At 43.9% G+C, this 22,166-nt stretch overlaps 2 protein-coding genes across 2 annotated transcripts in view; one reads left to right on the forward strand and one right to left on the reverse strand.

Annotated features, from left to right (window-relative positions):
• LOC140703737 (uncharacterized) overlaps window positions 1-22,166 on the forward strand; it is a 465,058-nt gene that overhangs the window by 60,335 nt on the left and 382,557 nt on the right. The window lies entirely within an intron of this gene.
• LOC110071594 (uncharacterized) lies at window positions 5,742-22,032 on the reverse strand. Its single transcript, XM_072987401.2, is given in 2 exon segments — window positions 5,742-8,031; window positions 13,218-22,032. A coding segment is annotated over 1 exon segment (1,818 nt). The 5' UTR covers window positions 7,850-8,031; window positions 13,218-22,032; the 3' UTR covers window positions 5,742-6,031.

The following is a 22,166-nucleotide window of genomic DNA, read 5'->3' on the forward strand; positions in this document are numbered from 1 at the left end:
AACAGTGGCCAGAAGACTGGAAAAGATCAATCTACATCCCAATCCCAAAGAAGGGCAGTGCCAAAGAATGCTCCAACTACCGTACAATTGCACTTATTTCACACGCTAGCAAGGTCATGCTCAAAATCCTCCAAGGTAGGCTTCAACAGTATGTGGACCGAGAACTCCCAGAGGTACAAGCAGGATTCCGAAGAGGCAGAGGAACTCGAGACCAAATTGCTAACATGCGCTGGATTATAGAGAAAGCCAGAGAGTTCCAGAAAAACATCTACTTCTGCTTCATTGACTATGAAAAAGCCTTTGACTGTGGACCACAACAAACTATGGCAAGTCCTTAAAGAAATGGGAGTGCCTCACCACCTTATCTGTCTCCTGAGAAACCTATATGTGGGACAGGAAGCAACAGAACTGGATATGGAACAACTGATTGGTTCAAAATTGGGAAAGGAGTACGACAAGGCCGTATATTGTCCCCCTGCTTATTCAACTAATATGCAGAATACATCATGCGAAAGGCTGGACTGGAGGAATCCCAAGCCGGAATTAAGATTGCCGGAAGAAATATCAACAACCTCCGATATGCAGATGATACCACTCTGATGGCAGAAAGTAAGGAGGAATTAATGAACCTTGTAATGAGGGTGAAAGACAAGAGTGCAAAATACGGCCTGAAGCTCAACATCAGAAAAACTAAGATCATGGCCACTGGTCCCATCCCCCTGGGAAATAGAAGGGGAAGACATGGAAGCAGTGACAAATTTTACTTTCTTGGGCTCCATGATCACTGCAGATGGAGACAGCAGCTACGAAATTAAAAGATGCTTGCTTCTTGGGAGGAAAGTGATGACAAATCTTGACAGCATCCTAAAAAGCAGAGACATCAACTTGCCAACGAAAGTCCGCATAGTCAAAGCTATGTTTTTTCCTGTTGTGATGTATGGAAGTGAGAGCTGGACCATAAAGAAAGCTGACCGCCGAAGAATTAATGCTTTTGAATTGTGGTGCTGGAGGAGGCTCTTGAGAGTCCCCTGGACTGCAAGGAGAACAAACCTATCAATTCTAAAGGAAATCAACCCTGAGTGCTCACTGGAAGGACAGATCCTGAAGCTGAGGCTCCAGTAGTTTGGCCATCTCATGAGAAGAGAGGACTCCTTGGAAAAGACCTTAATGTGAGGAAAGTGTGAAGGCAAGAGAAGGGGATGACAGAGAATGAGATGGTTGGACAGCATCATCGAAGCGACCAACATTAATTTGACCCAACTCCGGGAGGCAGTGGAAGATAGGAGGGACTGGCGTGCTCTGGTCCATGGGGTCACGAAGAGTCGGACATGACTAAACGACTAAACAAAAGTCGCTAAGCCCTTGCAAAGTCTTGTCCATAAGTCTTTGGAACGTAGCTGGTGAATTCCTTAACCCAAAACTTAGGACACGAAACTCAAATAGGCCAAAAGGGCTACAAAATGCTGTTTTCTCCTGATCCTTGGGGTCAATTCTCACTTGCCAAAACCCTTTGGTCAGGTCTAGGCAGGAAATATACTGACATCCCCCTATGGTTTCTATCAGGTTGTCCAATCTGGGCATAGGGTAAGCATATGGCTTGGTTACCAGGTTAAGCTTTCTATAATCAACACAGAACCGAATACTTACATCTGGTTTGTCCACCAGGACTATAGGAGCAGAACAAGGGCTTGATGATGAAACAATAATATTCTCCTTCAACATTTCATCTAGCTCCTTGTGCACCTTGTCAACATATGGCCCAGTGACTCTATATGGAGTTACTGCTTGTGGGGGTGCATCTCCTGTATCTATCTTGTTCACCACTCCCTGGGCTAACCCAGGCTTGTTAGAGAAAACATGTTGGTACTTTGTAACTAAGGATTTCAATTCATTCTGCTGCTCTTGGGAAAGTAAAGGGCTGATTTTGACTTCAGGGTTGTACCTAACTTTTTCTCTTCCTTCCCAATAAGGCAAATCATGTTCCTCCTTGTCAGCTGCTTTCATGGCAAATAACACCCTATTCTCCTCTCTATAATATGGTTTAATCATATTCACATGAACCACCCTCCTGCCTGGTTCTCCATCTTCTTTAATGATGTAATTAAGATCATTCATTTTGGCAATAATTCTGAATGGTCCTGCCCAGCTCAATTGTAATTTGTTCCCTTTGAGAGGTCTCAGCATCAGTACCTCATCCCCAGGGTTAAAACGTCGTTCTCTGGCTTTTCTGTCACACCAGACTTTCTGTTTGGTTTTCTGCACTTGTAGATTCTCAGCTGCTAGTTCTAAATTTCTTTTCAGGGTGTTCATCAGGGTGTCTAAATATGAGATTACGTTCTCAGGATCTTCTTTTATTTGCTCCCAATTCTGTCTAATTAAATCAAGGGGTCCTCTCACTTTTCTCCCAAACAGCAACTCAAAAGGACTGAATCCTGTACTGTCTTGGGGTACTGATCTATATGCATACAACAGTAACTGTAATCTCTGGTCCCAATGGTTAGGGTTTTCAGCAGAATAGGCCCTAATCATGCGCATCAGGGTACCACTAAATTTTTCTGTTAGCCCATTTGATTGCAGGTGATATGGGGAAGTATTTAAATGTTTGATCCCACATATTTGCCACAGTCTCTGCATGAGTTTTGAGGTAAAAGATGTTCCTAGGTCAGTCACTATCTCTGACGCAAAGCCCATTCGACTCATATAACTTAGCAGGGCATCATCCACAGTATGAGTCTCAATATTCCTCAGAGGAATAGCCTCTGGGTATCGTGTGGCATGTTCCACAATAGTTAGAATAAATCTGTTCCCCCTTTTCGTGACTCTAGCCAATGGCCCTACAATATTCACGCCAATACGTTGAAATGGGGTAGAAATTATGGGTAATGGGCACAGCTTTGCCTTTGTTTTATCTCTGTTATTACCCTGTCTCTGACAAATATCGCAACTCTGACAGAAACTCTTAATCTGCTTTCCCATCTCTGGTCAATAGAAATTTTGCGTTATTCTTTGTTTGGTTTTAGTAATTCCTAGATGAGCAGCAAATATATCTGAATGTCCTCTTTCTAATATTTCCTGGCAGTATTTTACAGGAACTACTAACTGCTTTTGAATATCTTCCCCTCCTTTCGTGGGGTTTACCAGGGTCTCTCTGTACAATAATCCCTGTTCACGGTGGAAACTTTCAGGTGTTTCAGGGGTTAACAGTATTTCAGACACTTTCTCAAAGCAGCATTTTAGTGTGGGATCTGCTTGTTGTTCTTATCCAGTGTAAATAGCTCAGCTGTGTCTCTATTGTCGGTCACTCCCTTCCCCTGACTGTCACTCTTTTCTTCAGCTGCTTCTGCTTGCTCTTGTTGTGAACGTGTTAGAACTAGAACTCTCTTAATATGCTCAGAGAGGTCTGTACCAATCAAAATGGTCGATGGCAACTGTGAGGAAATTCCTACGGACCAATTTCCCTGCCATCCCCGATATCGAATTGGTAATTCAGCCACAGGCAAAATAACAGTTTCTTGTCCTATTCCCTTCACTGCCATGCATTCTTCTTTTAAAATGTATTTCTGAGGTACGATATCTGTCCTATTCCCTTCACTGCCATGCGTTCTTCTTTTAAAATGTATTTCTGAGGTACGATATCTGGGTGACATAGAGTTACTTGTGAACAAGAATCTTTCAGAGCCATGTATTTGTTATCTAAAACACAAATATTGTCCCCAGCCGTTTTAAATAATTCCTGATCCGTTTTAATTAGAAAGCAATGTCTAATCTCGGCAAAAGGAAAATCAGGTTCAATATTATCATCTTGTATAGAGAGCTCTGCTGCTGGACACAGTAAACAGCTTTAGGTTTGCTTAAATTTACTTTCTGTGCTAAAAATTCTCTGTTTTCTCTGTTTTTACCACACTGGGACGCAATATGACCTTTTTCATTACATTTAAAGCAGGTTCTAACATTCCATTGGTCATTTCCAGGACCTTTTCCTACTTTGCCCTCCAAATTTTGCCCTCTGGCTTGGCTCCGTTTTGAGGACTTTACCCCAAAATGGCTGCCAACCCTCTGCTGGTCTTTGAATTGTCCTCTGGGATATTTATTAGAGTCCTCCCAAGTTTTCCTCACACTTTTTCAATCAGAAAAGCTGGTTTTTCATATCTGGGAAATGAAATCAGCAATCTCCCCTGCCTGTTTCAAATTCTGGGGTTTCTTGTACTTTACCAAATATTCTAGTTCACCATGTAAGAGAGAATAAAACTGTTCCAACCCCACAACATTTTCCAGATCCTGAACTGTCTGAACTCCCTCCTGTAACAGCCATTTGTTTAAATATCTGTACAAGTTTGCCCCTAATTTTGAGTAGGATTCATCAGGTTTCTTAGTTAGTGACCTGAATTTTTCCCTCAGATGTTCTGAGTTTATGCCATACCTGGCAAACACTAACTTTTTGAATTTAGTATAATCTTTAATTAATTCGATTGGCATCTCCGCATATATCTCAGCCAGGCCTCCACTAATTTGGGATCTCAATATAATCATCTTTTCAGATTCCCTCACTTGAAAATCCTCACACACTCTTTCATACATCACAAGGAATGATTCTGGATCATCTCCCTTCCTAAAAACAGGGAATTTCTTCAGGTCTACCTTAGATAACTGACTCCTCTCAGGGTTGCCCCCCCTATTGTTATTATTGTTTTGATTTTCCAATTATAACCTTCTGAGTTCAAAAGCCATATGTTCTTTCTCTAATTGGGCATCCATTTCTCTCTGCCTCAGTCTTTCCTCCCTCTCCATTTTCTCTTTCTCTTTCTCCATCTCCATTTTCTCTTTCTCCATTTGCAAGGCTCTTTCCTCAGCTTTGGCTTTGGCCTGCATTTCTAGCTCCTTCAACCTGTATTCATGCGCTTGCGCTAATTCCAACTTTCTGAGTTCTGTTGGGTCTTCCTTTGAGGAGTTTTCTCTCTCCTGATCAGAGGTAAAACCTCCCTCAAAATCCCCATTTTCCTAATCTGTCCCAGCTGCTGTTTCACACGGCACCTGCTCAGTTTTCTTGCCTCTAGTCAAAGGCATTTTCCTCTCTTAAGGCTTATTATTCCCTTTTAAAAGCCTTGATTTTAAAAGTCCACTTTTTCTCCTGTCAGTGAGTGTCTGTGATATAATCTAGCTTCCAGCACTCATTCACTGGCAAGCTATCTACTGTTACCAGGCTTCAGCCTCCAACTAGGCCTCACACCAAAGACAGAATTTCTCTCTCTGCCTCAGGCACTAAAATCTTAAACACACAGCTTCACCCTGTCCCAGGTTTAGCTGTTTTGAGTCCCCTCAGCCTCACTGCCCTTGGCTCCACTTTGTCCCCTCAGAGTTTTCCCTAAACTCAGGACAAGCCAGCCAATCTGCCACAGATTTTGCTTTGGGCAACTCTCCACAGAAATGGTCACCACAGAGCTTCCCTGTCTTAGTCCCCAATCTGAGGTCCCGCGCCCTTCTACTAGACTCGCTGCCCGTGAGACAAGTCCTAGAAGGTTACCCACGCATTCACTCAGACCTCCCTAACTAAAGACCCCTGCTCTGGGCACTGTTCCAGTCAAGGCTTCACTAGATCTTCGAATCCCGCTGCTGGACACCAATTTTATTGTGACGTAGCATCAGGCCACTGATGTCACTGCCAACTCAGGCTTCTCAGGATGCCCTCCACACTACTTCACTCACTGCCAACAATTGTAATGACTATTTAAGAAGGACAAAGGTTTCCTTCAAAACAAAACAAGTTTATTGAGATAACAAAATAAAATATGAAAATCACAAGTAGCTAATCATGATGTCAATCACTGTATCTTATTTAATCAATCACAGACTTCCCTCACTGAACACTTTGGCACGCAGGCCTCTAAACAAGCTCTTTCTCTCTCACACTCCAGATCTGATCTCCCACACTCTCTTCACACACCTTTTTATTCAAGCTCCTACCTCTTCAGCTCCACCCTCTGTCACCCCATTGGCTGATGATTCACTGCCTAGCCATGATGGACAGGTGAGGTCAGGGCTGCCTGTTACAGGCACCACTATGACTAAAGCTCTTTCCACATTCCATGCATTTATGTGGTTTGTCCCCAGTGTGAGTCCTTTGATGTAACCTAAGTTTATCACTACGACTGAAGCTCTTTCCACATTCCATGCATTTATGTGGTTTCTCCCCAGTATGGGTCCTTTGATGTAACTTAAGTTTATCACTACGACTGAAGCTCTTTCCACATTCCATGCATTTATGTGGTTTCTCCCCAGTGTGAGTCCTTTGATGTAACCTAAGTTTACCACTCAGACGAAAGCTCTTTCCACATTCCATGCATTTATGTGGTTTCTCCCCAGTGTGAGTCCTCTGATGTAACCTAAGGTGACCACTCTGACTGAAGCTCTTTCAACATTCCATGCATTTATGTGGTTTCTCCCCGGTGTGAGTCCTTTGATGTAACCTAAGGCCAGCACTGTAACTAAAGCTCTTTCCACATTCGATGCATTTATGTGGTTTCTCCCCAGTATGGGTCCTTTGATGTAACCTAAGTTTATCACTACGACTGAAGCTCTTTCCACATTCGATGCATTTATGTGGTTTCTCCCCAGTATGGGTCCTTTGATGTAACCTAAGTTTATCACTACGACTGAAGCTCTTTCCACATTCAATGCATTTATGTGGTTTCTCCCCAGTATGGGTCCTTTGATGTGATGTAAGGTGACCACTACGACTAAAGCTCTTTCCACATTCCAAGCATTTATGTGGTTTCTCCCCAGTGTGAGTCCTTTGATGTGACCTAAGGGTGCTACTGTGACTAAACCTCTTTCCACATTCTATGCATTTATGTGGTTTCTCCCCAGTATGAGTCCTTTGATGTATCCTAAGGGCACCACTCTGACTAAAGCTCTTTCCACATTCCATGCATTCATGTGGTTTCTCCCCAGTATGAGTCCTTTGATGTAACCTAAGGTCAGCACTGTAACTAAAGCTCTTTCCACATTCAATGCAGTTATGCGGTTTCTCCCCAGTATGGGTCCTTTGATGTAATCTAAATTTATAACTCTGACTGAAGCTCTTTCCACATTCCATGCATTTATGTGGTTTCTCCCCAGTATGGGTCCTTTGATGTGCCCTAAGCTGACCACTCTCATTGAAGCTCTTTCCACATTCCATGCATTTATGTGGTTTCTCCCCAGTATGAGTCCTTTGATGTATCCTAAGGGCACCACTGTGACTGAAGCTCTTTCCACATTCTATGCATTTATGTGGTTTCTCCCCAGTGTGAGTCCTCTGATGTAACCTAAGGTGACCACTGTGACTGAAGCTCTTTCCACATTCCATGCATTTATGTGGTTTCTCCCCAGTATGGGTCCTTTGATGTACCCTAAGCTGACCACTCTGATTGAAGCTCTTTCCACATTCCATGCATTTATGTGGTTTCTCCCCAGTATGGGTCCTTTGATGTACCCTAAGCTCACTACTCTGATTAAAGCTCTTTCCACATTCTATGCATTTATGTGGTTTCTCCCCAGTATGAGTCCTTTGATGTATCCTAAGGGCACCACTGTGACTGAAGCTCTTTCCACATTCCATGCATTCATGTGGTTTTTCCCCAGTGTGAGTCCTTTGATGTAATCTAAGGTCAGCACTCCGACTGAAGCTCTTTCCACATTCTATGCATTTATGTGGTTTCTCCCCAGTATGGGTCCTTTGATGTAACCTAAGTGTATCACTCCGACTGAAGCTCTTTCCACATTCCATACATTTATGTGGTTTCTCCCCAGTGTGACTCCTTTGATGTGGACACAGATTTCTTCTTCCGCAGAAACTCTTTTCACTTTCCATGTTTTTGTATGATTTTTCCCCAGGATGACTTTTTTAAAGTCAACTAGCGGCAGTGGTCTGAAGCTGTCTATTTAACCCCTTGTTCCTCTAGTTCATGGGTTTTTCCCCCCAGCTTCACACTTGAGTCTTTTCAGGGCTAGAAAAAGTGGCTCTGTATAATTCTGCCCATCAATTTTTTTAACCTGGTAAGAGAAAAAGAAGATGTCTTGAAAATGTAGCACAGAACAGAATCTAACTGGAGGTCAAACCAAATAATTTGCTCTGAGTCCTTTGAAAGTCATATGTCTCCTGAAGGCTTTACTGGCAACATTTGAAAAATTAGCCCTATTTTGAAAACAGCATGGACTCTCCAAAGGGGTAGTGATGGGAAAATATAGTTGATTAAAATTAACCACTATCCAAAATAATATTAAACATGGGCCATCAAGTCCATTCTGACTGATGGCAACCCTTTTTTCAGGGGGTTCTAGGTAGAGAATACTCAAAAGTCGTTCCCTGCCTCTGGGATTGTGCAGTTTCCCAAAGGCCACACAGTCTGACCTTACCCGTGGGAGACACAGTGGGGAACCTCTAGTTCTGCAACCAGATATTTAAACCACTATACAGCCAGCTTACTCAGAAATACAAGGACAGGGTTTGATTAGAATTGAGGTTTTACTGGAAAGGTTCCATGGTTTAAATGCAAATTTCCTCCACTGTGTGTTTAGTCGTTTAGTCGTGTCCGACTCTTCGTGACCCCATGGACCAGAGCACGCCAGGCCCTCCTATCTTCCACTGCCTCCCAGAGTTGTGTCAAATTCATTTTGGTTGCTTCGCAGACACTGTCTAGCTATCTCATCCTCGGTCGTCCCCTTCTCCTCTTGCCGTCACACCTTCCTAACATCAAGGTTTTTTCCAAGGACTCTTTTCTTCTCATGAGATGGCCAAAGTACTGGAGCCTCAGCTTCAGGATCTGTCCTTCCAGTGAGCACTCAGGGTTGATTTCCTTTAGAATTGATAGGTTTGTTCTCCTTGCAGTCCAGGGGATTCTCAAGAGCCTCCTCCAGCACCACAATTCAAAGGCATCAATTCTTCGGCGGTCTGCTTTCTTTATAGTCCAGCTCTCACTTCCATACATCACAACAGGAAAAACCATAGCTTTGAGTATTCGGACTTTTGATGGCAATGTGATGTCTCTGCTTTTCAAGATTCTGTCAAGATTTGTCATCGCTTTCCTCCCAAGAAGAAGGCGTCTTTTAATTTTGGGGCTGCTGTCTGCATCTGCAGTGATCATGGAGCCCAGGAAAATAAAATCTGTCACTGCCTCCATGTCTTCCCCTTCTATTTCCCAGGAGGTGATGGGACCAGTGCATGGTCTTAGTTTTTTTCATGTTGAGTTTCAGACCGTTTTTTGCACTCTCCTCTTTCACTCTCATTACAAAGTTCTTTAATTCCTCCTCACTTTCTGCCATCAGAGTGGTATCATCTGCATATCGGAGGTTGTTGATATTTCTTCCGGCAATCTTAATTCTGGCTTGCAATTATACGGTAGTTGGAGCATTCTTTGGCACTGCCTTTCTTTGGGATTGGGATGTAGACTGATCTTTTCCAATCCTCTGGCCACTGTTGGGTTTTCCAAACTTGCTGGCATATTGAATGTTGCACCTTAACAGCATCATCTTTCAAGATTTTAAATAGTTCAACTGGAATGCCATCACCTCCACTGGCCTTGTTGTTAGCCAGGCTAAGGCCCACTTGACTTCGCTCTCCAGGATGTCTGGCTCAAGGTCAGCAACTACATTGTCTGGGTTGTACGGGATATCCACATCTTTCTGATATAATTCCTCTGTGTATTCTTGCCACCTCTTCTTGACGTCTTCTGCTTCTGTGAGGTCTCTCCCATTTTTGTCTTTTATCATGTTCATCTTTGCGCAAAATATTCCTCTAATATCTCCAATTTTCCTGAACAGATCTCTGGTCATTCCTTTTCTGTTATTTTCCTCTATTTCTTTGCATTGTTCATTTAAGAAGGCCCTCTTGTCTCTCCTTGCTATTCTTTGGAAGTCTGCATTCAATTTTTTGGGTAACTTTCCCTATCTCCCTTGCATTTTGCTTCCCTTCTCCTCTCTGCTATTTCTAAGGCCTCATTGGACAGCCACTTTGATTTCTTGCATTTCCTTTTCTTTGGGATGGTTTTTGTTGCTGCCTCCTGGACAATGTTACGAGCCTCTATCCAAAGTTTTTCAGGCACTCTGTCCACCAAATCTAGTTCCTTAAATCTGTTCTTTACTTCCACTGTGTATTCATAAGGGATTTGGTTTAGATTATACCTGAGTGGCCCAGTGGTTTTTCCTACTCTCTTCAGTCTAAGCTTGAGTTTGGCTATGAGCAGCTGATGATCAGAGCTGCAGTCAGCTCCAGGTCTTGTTTTTGCTGACTGTATAGAGCTTCTCCATCTTTTGCTGCAGAGAATATAATCAATCTGGTTTGATATTGCCCATCTGGTGATTTCCATGTATAGAGTCGCTTCTTGTGTTGTTGGAAAAGAGTGTTTCTGGTGACTAGCTTATTCTCTTGACAAAACTCTATTAGCCTTTGTCCTGCTTCGTTCTGAACTCCAAGGCCAAACTTCCCTGTTGTTCCCTTTATCTCTTGGCTCCCTACTTTAGCATTCCAGTCCCCTAGAATGAGAAGAACATCTTTCTTTGGTGTCAGTTCTAGAAGATGTTTTAAATCTTCATAAAATTGTTCAATTTCAGTCTCCTCAGCACTGGTGGTTGGTGCATAAACTTGGATTATTGTGATGTTGAAAGGTCTGCCTTGGATTCGTATTGACATCATTCTATCATTTTTGAGATTGTATCCCATTACAGCTTTTCCCACTCTTTTGTGGACTATGAGGGCCACTCCATCCCTTCTACGGGATTCTTGCCCACAGTAGTAGATATGATAATCATCTGAGCTGAATTCGCCCATTCCTGTCCATTTTAGTTCACTGATGCCCAGGATGTCGATGTTTATTCTTGCCATCTCCTGTTTGACCACCTCCAGCTTCCCAAGGTTCATAGATCTTACATTCCAGGTTCCTATGCAGTATTTTTCTTTACAGCATTGGACTTTCCTTTCACTTCCAGGCACGTCCACAGCTGAGCGTCCTTTCGGCTTTGGCCCAACCACTTCATTAGCTCTGGAGCTACTTGTCCTTGTCCTCCGCTCTTCCTCAGTATCATGTTGGACGCCTTCCGACCTGAGGGGCCCATCTTCCAGCGTCATATCTTTTTTCCTTTTGTTTCTGATCACGGGGCATTCTTGGCAAAGATACTGGAGTGGCATTGCCAGGTCCTACTCCAGGTGGATTGCGTTTAGTCGGAACTCTCCACTTTGTCCTGTCCGTCTTGGGTGTCCCTGTACGGCATAGCCCATAGCTTCTCTGAGTTACTCAAGCCCCTTCGCCACGACAAGGCAGCAATCCACTGTACAGTACTTAATTTAAAGGCATTGCAATTCCATAAATATATTAAAAATGGTGAACCGATGAAAGGAGAAAGGGAAGGAAGAGTTGGAGAACCTTGATTAAGAAAAAGCCACTATTGGCTCATATTTAGCTTGCGATCTACAACAATTCTAACATCCGTCTTGACAGGTCTGATAAGAACCTGATGGGAATTGTTAATACAGTTTTGTGAAACTAGTTGTAAAGAGCCTGAAATACTGTAAGTAATTGTAAGGATCTATGGAAAGAAAGCCTGAAAAATAATGATTTACACAGCTGTGAAGATACAAGATATACATGGTGAAACTTGTAACAGCTGTGAGAGAAAACCAAGGATTGGATGAAGCTGGGATAAAGCCAGCAGCCTCAGCATTCACACTCTTGTGGCGTCGTGGTGTGATGTGGATCGTGGAGAAGAAGAAATGCTGCTGGACGGATTTACAAAGACATTGACTACTGAACTGATTCATGGACTGAACTCTGTTGATATTGCTGTGCATGACCATTGGACTGGATAAGGACAAGGCTTTGGCACACTTGGCATGCTACCAACTCTGTCAATGATTATGGGCCCAGGAATACACTGCCAAGGTGAACGCTGACCTGAAGGAACCCAGAGGGAGTGAGCCAAGCAGCAGCAGTAAATAAAACAGCTTTAATCTACAGTCTGAGAAATGGCCAGTGAAATCATGATATCGGGACTGACAATAACGAAACTGAATGGGGAGAATTACCCCACATGCCAGGAAAAAAATCCAGCTACTTCTCCAGAAAGAGTCATTATGAGATATAGTTGAAAGTCCACCAGCTGTGTTAAATGAAAGAAAGAAGAAACTTATTAATAAAGCACTTGCAATAATTGGCTTGATTCTAGAAGACCGTCTCCTAATCCATCTTAGAGGCTTGACTTCAGCGAAGCAGGCGTGGGAGGATCTAAGGGGACTCTTTGTACGAGTCAGCGTTGGGAGTCAGATACAGCTTGCAAGGAAATTATTTTGTACAAGGTTACAAGCAGGTGAAAGTATGCTGCACCATTTAGAGGAAATGAAAGGAATGCTCATGGATTTAAGAGAAAAGAATGTTGTATTTATAGAGCTGCAAGAAGCTTCCATTATTCTTTCTTCATTAGACCAGACATATGATCAATTTGTGTCAAATTTGGAAGTTCTACCCCAAGCTGAACTGACTGTTTTGAATGTAACTAGTAGGCTTTTGGAGGAGGAACAGAAAAGGAAAGATAATATGCAACTCCGTGACACTAAACCCTCTAATCAGTATAGGCATAGGCATAGGCATCCTTCAGTCTCGAGAGACTATGGTAACATGCTCTGAATTGAGGGGTGTCCTCTCCAGAGCATGAAGCCCGGGTAAGGTAATATGGAGGATAGGCTGTTACCCAAACAGCAGATCCCCCCTCTCCACATTGCTGAAATGGTCCAATGGAAAGGCAGGAGCCAGTACAACTGGTTCCAGCAGTGTCGCAGGAGTTGGCAGAACGATACATGCTGCCTTCGGGACTCCAGCTCCGGATTTTGCCTCGAGGTTAACTCCTGAAGCCTTTTCCATGAGTGGATATAGCCACAAGGCAGTGGAGGTTTGAAATCAGAGTTTTCCTTCTCCTTAATTTTAATTAATTTTAAGAAATGGCAGAGATTAATTTTAAGAAATGCCAGAGATTTATGTGAACCAGGTCATAGAGAGGCTCCAACTTGGAAAAGTGGTGACTGCCATGACCCTATAAGAGAGTACAAGTTTCCAATTAGACATGCATTTATATGTGAGCAAAGCTTGAATTAGCTGTCACTATACCAATACATGTTGAGTGAGAATTTCTTTACCCTCCACTAAAGAATCACTCCGCCCAAAAGAAGTATTATTCTCAAAATTTTTACGTACCTGCGTCTCTCTCTGACCTCTGATGTTGAGGACACAGTGCCAGAAGTAGTAGTAGTCAAGGCTGTGGTAGCTGTTGTGGTGTTCACAACTGATGGTGCAACAGGAACAGTCACCGCTGTAGGAACATTATCCTTCTCTCTCTCAACACTATCCTCAGCCCATAAACGATTTGAGTATAAACTTCAGTATAAACTTCAAAGAAACATGCCAAAAGAACTTGGGGAGGAGGAGGAGGTAACAGCTGCAATTACTCAACCAGGAAAGCGATGTTTTGCCTGCAGTTCAAGCAAACACTTAGTGTATATGAAGAAATACAACAACCTGCCAACACTAAGGTAATAGGATCCAGGTGGATATTTAAAAGAAAAGTTGATGCAGATGGGAATCTGAGGTACCGAGCTAGATTAGTAGCTAAAGGCTATTCACAGACATCTAATGACTATGATCAGGTATTCTCACCTGATTTGAGGCCTGAAACACTGAGATTTGTGTTAACTTATGCTGCAAAACATAACTTAGTGTCAAGGCATATTGATATTGAAACTGCGTACCTATATGCTGATCTTCAACATAAAATTTATATGAAAACACCACCCATATTTATTTGTTTGTTTGTTTGTTTGTTTGTTTGTTTATTTTGTATTCGCGAAGGCTTTCACGGCCAGGATCTAATGGTTGTTGTGGGTTTTTCGGGCTTCTTGGCCGTGTTCTGAAAGTGGTTCTTCCTAACGTTTTGCCAGTCTCTGTGGCCGGAATCTTCAGAGGACAGCAAACTGTGCAAAACAGTTTGCTGTCCTCTGAAGATGCCGGCCACAGAGACTGACAAAACGTTAGGAAGAACCACTTTCAGAACACAGCCAAGAAGCCCGAAAAACCCACAACAACTATTTATTTATTTATTTATTTATTTATTTATTTATTTATTTGATTTACATCCCACCCATCTGGTATATTATACCACTCTGGGTGGCTAACGACAAACATATATATAATTAAAATAATATACATCCATTAACATCATTACTAACAAAACATTCCAATGGATAATAAATAATAGATAGCCAAGAGAAAGAAAATTAAATTAAATGCTGGCAGGAGGGAAGGCCTGGATGTAAAGCCATGTTTTACATGTAAAGCGGCAAAGGGGCCACGTGAATCTCAGGAGGAAGATTCTTCCAAAGGTGAGGAGCCACCGCTGAGAAGGCCCGATTTTGAGTCTTTTCGCTCCAGGCCTCCCTCGGCATCAGGCTCCTCAGCCTCACCTCCTGGCTCGCGTGGGTGGTCCGGGTAGATCTTGGTGGGAGCAGGCTTTCCCCCAAGTATCGAGGTCCCAAACCTCAAAGGCCGCCGAGATGTAGAGGGGAACCAACAGAGACATTTTGCCTGTCAGCCTCCCTTAACAAGTCATCATACAGGGCGACAAATGCCATCTCTGTGCCGTGACGTGGCCTGAAACCTGACTGGAATGGATCCAGGGCATCTGTTTCATTCAAGAGTGCCTGAAGCTGATCTGCCACCACCCTCTTCACCACTTTGCTCATGAAAGAAACATTGGTGATGGGTCTATAATTGCCAATTTAATCTGCCGCCAAACTAGGTTTCTTTCTTATGGGCCTAATGGGTGTCTCCTTGAGGGCAGGTGGGAACCTGCCCTCAAGGAAAGACCCATTTATTTTTGCTGTGGCCCATTCTGTTGTTCAAGGAGGAGGTGGTGGCTCGACAGCGGTCAAGCACCCTGGCCACAGAGTCAGGCGTTACTGGCTGAAAGGAATCCAACATTTACCTTCACAGCATAAATAATAGTGAAGGTAAATGTTGGATACTAAAGAACAGTTTGTATGGATTAAAGCAGAGTGGATATGAATGGAACCAGCATCTTTCCAAAACAGTCAAGAGTAATGGGTTCCTGCAAGGGATAGCAGATCCATGTTTATTTATTAAGAAAGATGAACAAGCAATTATTCTAATTTTTAGATAATATTGCAATATTTACCAAAAATGAGAAATATCTGCTGAAAACATTATAAAAATGCTAAAGAAAAATTACAGTTTAAGAGATCTGGGAGAGATCAGTAACTACCTAGGAGTTGAAATTGAGACTCTAAGGCAGTGGTTCTTAAAGTGGGCAATAATGCCCCCCAGGGGCGATTTCATTTTTCAGGGGGGTGGTAGAACGAAAAGGGGCGGCGGAACAAAAGGGGGCGCTGGAGCGACCCAAACCTGTGAAGGTGGCTGCAGCCGCGGTGCTGGCAGTAGATCGGGGGGCCGCCAATGCCAGACAATCCAGCTCTTTCTGCCTGCCACATCTCGCCTTTCTCCCTTAGGTGAGCACCAAGTGTGGATTGGGTGGAAGGAAAGGGTATCTCGGGTACCCGTCCTTGCCCGCTGATGTGCTGCCTCGCACCCTGGTGGGGAGGGAGAGACGAGCCCCGTTTGTCCTGCCTTCCCGCCCACCTTCCCACCCATTGCAAGGGAAGCACAGAGAGAAACAGGTAGGTTTGGGGTGGCGCGGCAGGATTTCTAGGGACAGGGCTGGCTCGGGTCCATCCTGGGTGGGTGGGAATTCGACAGCTTTTTCAGCCAAGAAAACCCCATGAACAGAAACAAAACGCTAAAAGATATGATGCTGGAAGATGGGGCCCTCAGGTCGGAAGGTGTCCAACATGCTACTGCAGAAGAGCGGAGGACAAGGACAAGTAGCTCCAGAGCTAATGAAGTAGTTGGGCCAAAGCCGAAAGGCGCTCAGCTGTGGACGTGCCTGGAAGTGAAAGGAAAATCCGATGCTGCAAAGAAAAATACTGCACAGGAACCTGGAATGTAAGATCTATGAACCCTAGTAAGCTGGATGTCGCCAAACAGGAGATGGCAAGAATAAACATTGACATCCTTGGCGTCAGTGAAGTAAAGTGGATGGGAATGGGAGAATGCAGTTCAGACGATTACCATATCTACTATTGTGGGCAAGAATCCCATAGAAGAAATGGTGTCGCCCTCATAGTCAGCAAAAGAGTGAGAAAAGCTATACTGGGATATAATCTCAAAAATGATAGAATGATTTCAATAGGAATCCAAGGCAGACCTTTCAACATCACAGTAATCCAAGTCTATGCACCAACCACCAATGCTGAAGAGGCTGAAATTGACCAATTATATTAAGACTTACAACACCTTCTAGAACTGACACCAAAGAAAGATGTTCTTTATTCTAGGGGACTGGAATGCTAAAGCAGGGAGTCAAGAGATAAAGCTTATTGGACTTATATGCAGAATACATCAAAGGCTGGACTGGAGGAATCCCTAGCTGGAATCATGATTGCCGGAAGAAATATCAACAAGCTCAGATATGCAAATGATACCACTCTGATGGCAGAAAGTGAGGAGGAATTAACGAACCTTTTAATGAGGGTGAGAGGAGATTGCAAAAAATTGTCTGAAGCATAACATAAAAAAACCCTAAGATCATGGCCACCGGTCCCTTCATCTCCTGGAAAATAGAAGGGGAAGATATGGAGGCAGTGCCATATTTTGCTTTCCTGGGCTCCATGATCACTGCAGATGGAGACAGCAGCCACGAAATTAAAAGACGCCTGCTTTTTGGGAGGAAAGCGATGACAAACCTAGGCAGCATCTAAAAAGCAGAGACATCACCTTACTGAAAAAGTCCACATGGTTAAAGCTATGGTTTTTCCTGTTGTGATGTATGGAAGCGAGAGCTGGACCATAAAGCAAGCTGACCACCGAAGAATTGATGCTTTTGAATTGTGGTGCTGGAGGAGGCTCTTGAGAGTCCCCTGGACTGCAAGGAGAACAAACCTATCCATTCTGAAGGAAATCAACCCTGAGTGCTCACTGGAAGGACAGATCCTGAAGCTGAGGCTCCAATACTTTGGCCGTCTCATGAGAAGAGAAGCCTCCTTGGAAAAGACCTTGATGTTAGGAAAGTGTGAGGGCAAGAGGAGAAGGGGACGACAGAGGATGAGATGGTTGGACAGTGTCATCGAAGCAACCAACATGAATTTGACCCAACTCCAGGAGGCAGTGGAATACAGGAGGGCCTGGCATGCTCTGGTCTATGGGGTCACGAAGAGTCGGACATGACTAAATGACTAAACAACAACAATGAAGACTAACTCTTGGTGAAACTAGAATGGGCCATTAATACATAGTCCTGGCTATGTTTTCATCAGGATGTGGCCAGAAGCCATGGAGACATATTGTTTTTAATTGCCACCCTTTAGCCACATTTAAATATCAGAGGTAGTTTGTGGAAGATAAAGCGAAACTTTTATCAAGATGCATTTTTCGAGCTTTGGAATACACAGGTTTGTGTCCAGTAAGGATCATCTTGCTGGTGGAAGGAGAAATTAGGCTGCTTCCCTACCCCAATTTTCTTTCTCCTGTGCTGTCCTCATTCTCCATTGCCACCACACCAAACTCAGTTACCCAACTCACACTTAACAGCAGATCTGAAGTGGGAGGGGCATCACTGAAAACTGTCTTCCCTCTTCTGAAAGGGACAGCGCCTTCTATCAGTGGAGTGACTTCCACTAGATAAAAACATCAGCACCCTTTTTTTCATTTTCATGTCTTGTTTTGGGTTTTGCCCATTGATTGATTAGGCATCCTTCAGTCTTGAGAGACTATGGTAACGTGCTCTGTATGGAGGACTTGGAACAGTGTCTAGTGTGGCTGAGAAGGCCAATTCGAGAGTGACAATCCCTTCCACACTGAAGACAAACATAATCTGTCCCCTGTCCAGCTCCCTGATTTTGCTGCTTTCAGGACTGCCTCTTTGCCTTGGCCTGCTGGACAAGGGTCTCTTCAAATTGGGAGAGGCCATGATGCACCGCCTGACTCCAGGCTGAACGCCCAGAAGTCAGGGTTTCCCATCTGTTGAGGTCCATTCCTAAGGCCTTCAGATCCCGCTTGCAGATATCTTTGTATCTCAGCTGGGGTCTCCCTCTGGGGCAATTTCACTGCACTAATTCTCCATATAGGAGATCTTCTGGAATCCGATATCAAAGGGATCTGATGTTGAGCCATCAAAAACTACGGTGTCCTTCATTCCCTCATAAAAGGACCTGATTATGTTAAGGAATCGAGATGGACATCCAGTCTTGGGAAGTATTTTAAAAAGGCCATCTCTGCTAATTAAATCAAAGGCCTTAGCTCAAAATCCACACTGTGATTCTGGACAGACTCTATCTGCAAGCACCTGGAATCTCTTCAGCACAACACAGGCAAGCAACCAGGGTAGTTATTGCAGTCGCCCCTGTCTCCTTTGTTCTTATACAGTGGGACAATGTTTGCTTCGTTTTTGAATTCTTGTTGTGCTCTGTAAAACATTTTGTGTATCTCTTAGTATTGTACTTTTTTAACGTGGGGAGGGGGGCATGATATCTTCCTCAATGGCCCAAGGGGGCGTTTATTTCAAAAAGGTTAAGAACCACTGTTCTCAGGGATTTAAGATATCTCAGAAAAACAAAATATTGAAACTTCTAAAAACACACAGACATTAGATACCAAAATGTAAAACAGAGCATAGAAAAAGGTTTGATAAAGCTGATTTATTGTGCAACAGGGCATAATGTTGCTGATTGTATGACCAAAGTAATTGGAGCAACAAAACATGAACATTCATGTATTATGTTAGGAATAAAATAAAGACTGATTATGTATATGTGTAATGTAAAAATGAAAAATGATTTAAGAAAGTATACATGTAAACAAAACTGCATGAACAATTGGAGGAGATTGACAGGTCTGATAAGAACCTGATGGGAATTGTTAATACAGTTTTGTGAAACTAGTTGTAAAGAGCCTGAAATACTGTAAGTAATTGTAAGGATCTATGGAAAGAAAGCCTGAAAAATAATGATTTATACAGCTGTGAAGATACAAGATATACATGGTGAAACTTGTAACAGCTGTGAGAGAAAACCAAGGATTGGATGAAGCTGGAATAAAGCCAGCAGCCTCAGCATTCACACTCTTGTGGCGTCGTGATGTGGATTGTGGAGAAGAAGAAATGCTGCTGGATGGATTTACAAGGACATTGACTACTGAACTGATTCATGGACTGAACTCTGTTGATATTGCTGTGCATGACCATTGGACTGGATAAGGACAAGGCTTTGGCACACCTGGCACGCTACCAACTCTGTCATCTCTTGCTCATAGTTTTGCTGAGCCAAGTATCTCCCACCTTGTAACTGTGCAATTTGTTTCTTTTTCCAAGGTGCAGGCCTTCGCACTTAACCATGGCCAGGTAGGATCTTACCAAAAAGAGGGAGAAAATATTATTAAATGTAGCAATGAGGATTTATGGGTTAGGTTTTTTTTAAGGAAAATACTTCAAGTTTGAGGATGTGTTATTACAGTGGGGTCTCGACCTATGGAATTAATCTGTATTAGAACGGAGTCCGTAGGTCGAAAGGTTCGTTGGTTGAAAATGCATTCCCCATAGGAATGCATTGAAAACCTATTAATCCGTATCTGGCCCAAGAACCCACACACACACAGAAAAAAAAATTTAAAAATTAAAAAAACACTTTACCTTTCTGAAGTCTTCAAGGGGTCTGCCGCCGCCACCATCGCTGCTGTTGGAGGACTCCGAAGGCTTCGGCGTGGCTGCCAGTGGCCTCTCGGAGGTCTCCTGCCGCTGCTGATAGTGCTTTGCAGGCACTATTGGCAGTGGGGGGGGGACATCCAAGAGGCCTCCCATGGAGGAAGGGAAGGCCTTTGGAGGTCCCACGCACCCACCGGGAGCCGCGCCACGCCCGGCTATCCCAGCCATGGTTGGACTCCCAGGAGTCCGACCATGGCTGGGAAACCTGGCGCCGCGCGGCTCCAAGCGGCAGCGGCGGCAGGGTAGGGGGGTCTGGATGCCTTCCAGTGCTTCACCTGGAAGCCATCCGGATCCACCCTACCCTGCCCCCGCCGCCGCTGAGAGCCTTCCGAGCTCTCAAAGGGCTTTCTCCAATGTCGGGGGGAAAGCCCTTTGAGAGCATGGAAGGCAAACAGGCAGTGAGAAAAAGGCTGGAAATTCGAATTTCCTGCCTTTTCTCCCTGCCTTCTTGCTTTCGGAGCTCTGAAATGGCTTCCTCCGATGTGGTGCAGAAAGCTCCGAGGCATCCGGACACCCCTACGCTACCGCCGCCGCTTGGAGCTGCGCCACGCCGGGTTTCCTATCCATGGTTGGACTCCTGGGAGTCCAACCATGGCTGGGATAGCCGGGCGCGGCTTGGCTCCCAGCGGCGGTAGAATGGGGAACTCCGGATGCCTTCCAGGCAGAGAAGCACTGGAAAGCATCCGGACACCCCCTACCCTGCTGCCGCCGCTGCTGGAAGCCGCGCCGCGCTGGGCAACCCAAGCTGGGCTCAGACTGGAGTCCCACAACAACCAAATAAAGAAACCACACTAGGATCTGCACTAGGATATGCAGACAGCTCTAACTCTCCTGGTTGCAGGTGTGATTCAACAGCACATATAAACACTACCAATGGCTGTTACTAAAGCCCAGAAAACGTGTGCTGGAAGTAACAATTCACCAGAAGTAAAAGTCAAAGGGATATAGTAGACTTCTGCATGCTTTTAACCTCCATAATCAACAGGACTTTTCGCAGACACTGTCCAGCCATCTCATCCTCAGTCGTCCCCTTCTCCTCTTGCCGTCACACTTTCCTAACATCAAGGTTTTTTCCAAGGCGCCCTATCTCCCTTGCATTTTGCTTCCCTTCTCCTCTTGGCTCCCTACTTTAGCATTCCAGTCCCCTAGAATGAGAAGAACATCTTTCTTTGGTGTCAGTTCTAGAAGGTGTTTTAAATCTTCATAAAATTGTTCAATTTCAGTCTCTTCAGCACTGGTGGTTGGTGCATAAACTTGGATTATTGTGATGTTGAAAGGTCTGCCTTGGATTCGTATTGACATCATTCTATCATTTTTGAGATTGTATCCCATTACAGCTTTTCCCACTCTTTTGTGGACTATGAGGGCCACTCCATCCCTTCTACAGGATTCTTGCCCACAGTAGTAGATATGATAATCATCTGAGCTGAATTCGCCTATTCCTGTCCATTTTAGTTCACTCATGCCCAGGATGTCGATGTTTATTCTTGCCATCTCCTATTTGACCACCTACAGTTTCCCAAGGTTCATAGATCTTACATTCCAGGTTCCTATGCAGTATTTTTCTTTGCAAGGCTATAGCAAACACAAAAAAGTCATTGTCCTGCGGATTCGTCGTACAGCGGGGTCATTGTGTAGCGAGGTACCACTGTACTCCTTCTATCTTAGACAATCAAGTGGGCCTTAGAAAGAATGGCTAACAACAAGGCCAGTGGAAGTGGTGCCTCGCAAGACTATGTTAATTCGTTCCATGAAAATCGCTGTTTAGCGAAAACATCGTCTTGGGAAACACGTTTTCCCATTGAAATGCATTGAAAATCTGATAATCCGTTCCAATGGGAACGGATTGTCATCGTTAAGCAAAAATTTCCATAGGAAACATCGTTAAGCAAAATGCGGTTTGCTAGCAAAGAAAGCGGTCTAACGAAACAGACCATTAAAAGACTCGTAAAGTGAAGCAAGACCAAGCTGTCAAAAACATCGTAAAGCGAAAAACAGGGACCTAAAATTTAATCGTCTTGCGAGGCAAGGTCCCTAACATGGTAAAGCGAAAATTGCCCATAGGAAACATCGTTAAACGAAGCGCAAGATCACTCCGAAAACTTCATCCTAAAGCGAATTCATCGTTAAATGAAGCAATCGTCTAGCAAGACACCACTGTATTTAAAATCTTAAAAGATGACGCTGTTAAGACTCAATATGCCAGCAAGTTTGGAAAACTCAACAGTGGCCAGAGGATTGGAAAAGATCAGTCCACCTCAGTCTCTTGACAAAACACTATTAGCCTTTGTCCTGCTTCGTTCTGAACTCCAAGGCCAAAC

The sequence above is a fragment of the Pogona vitticeps genome, chromosome 2 (assembly GCF_051106095.1).
Source record: "Pogona vitticeps strain Pit_001003342236 chromosome 2, PviZW2.1, whole genome shotgun sequence".
NCBI classification, from domain to species: domain Eukaryota; kingdom Metazoa; phylum Chordata; class Lepidosauria; order Squamata; family Agamidae; genus Pogona; species Pogona vitticeps.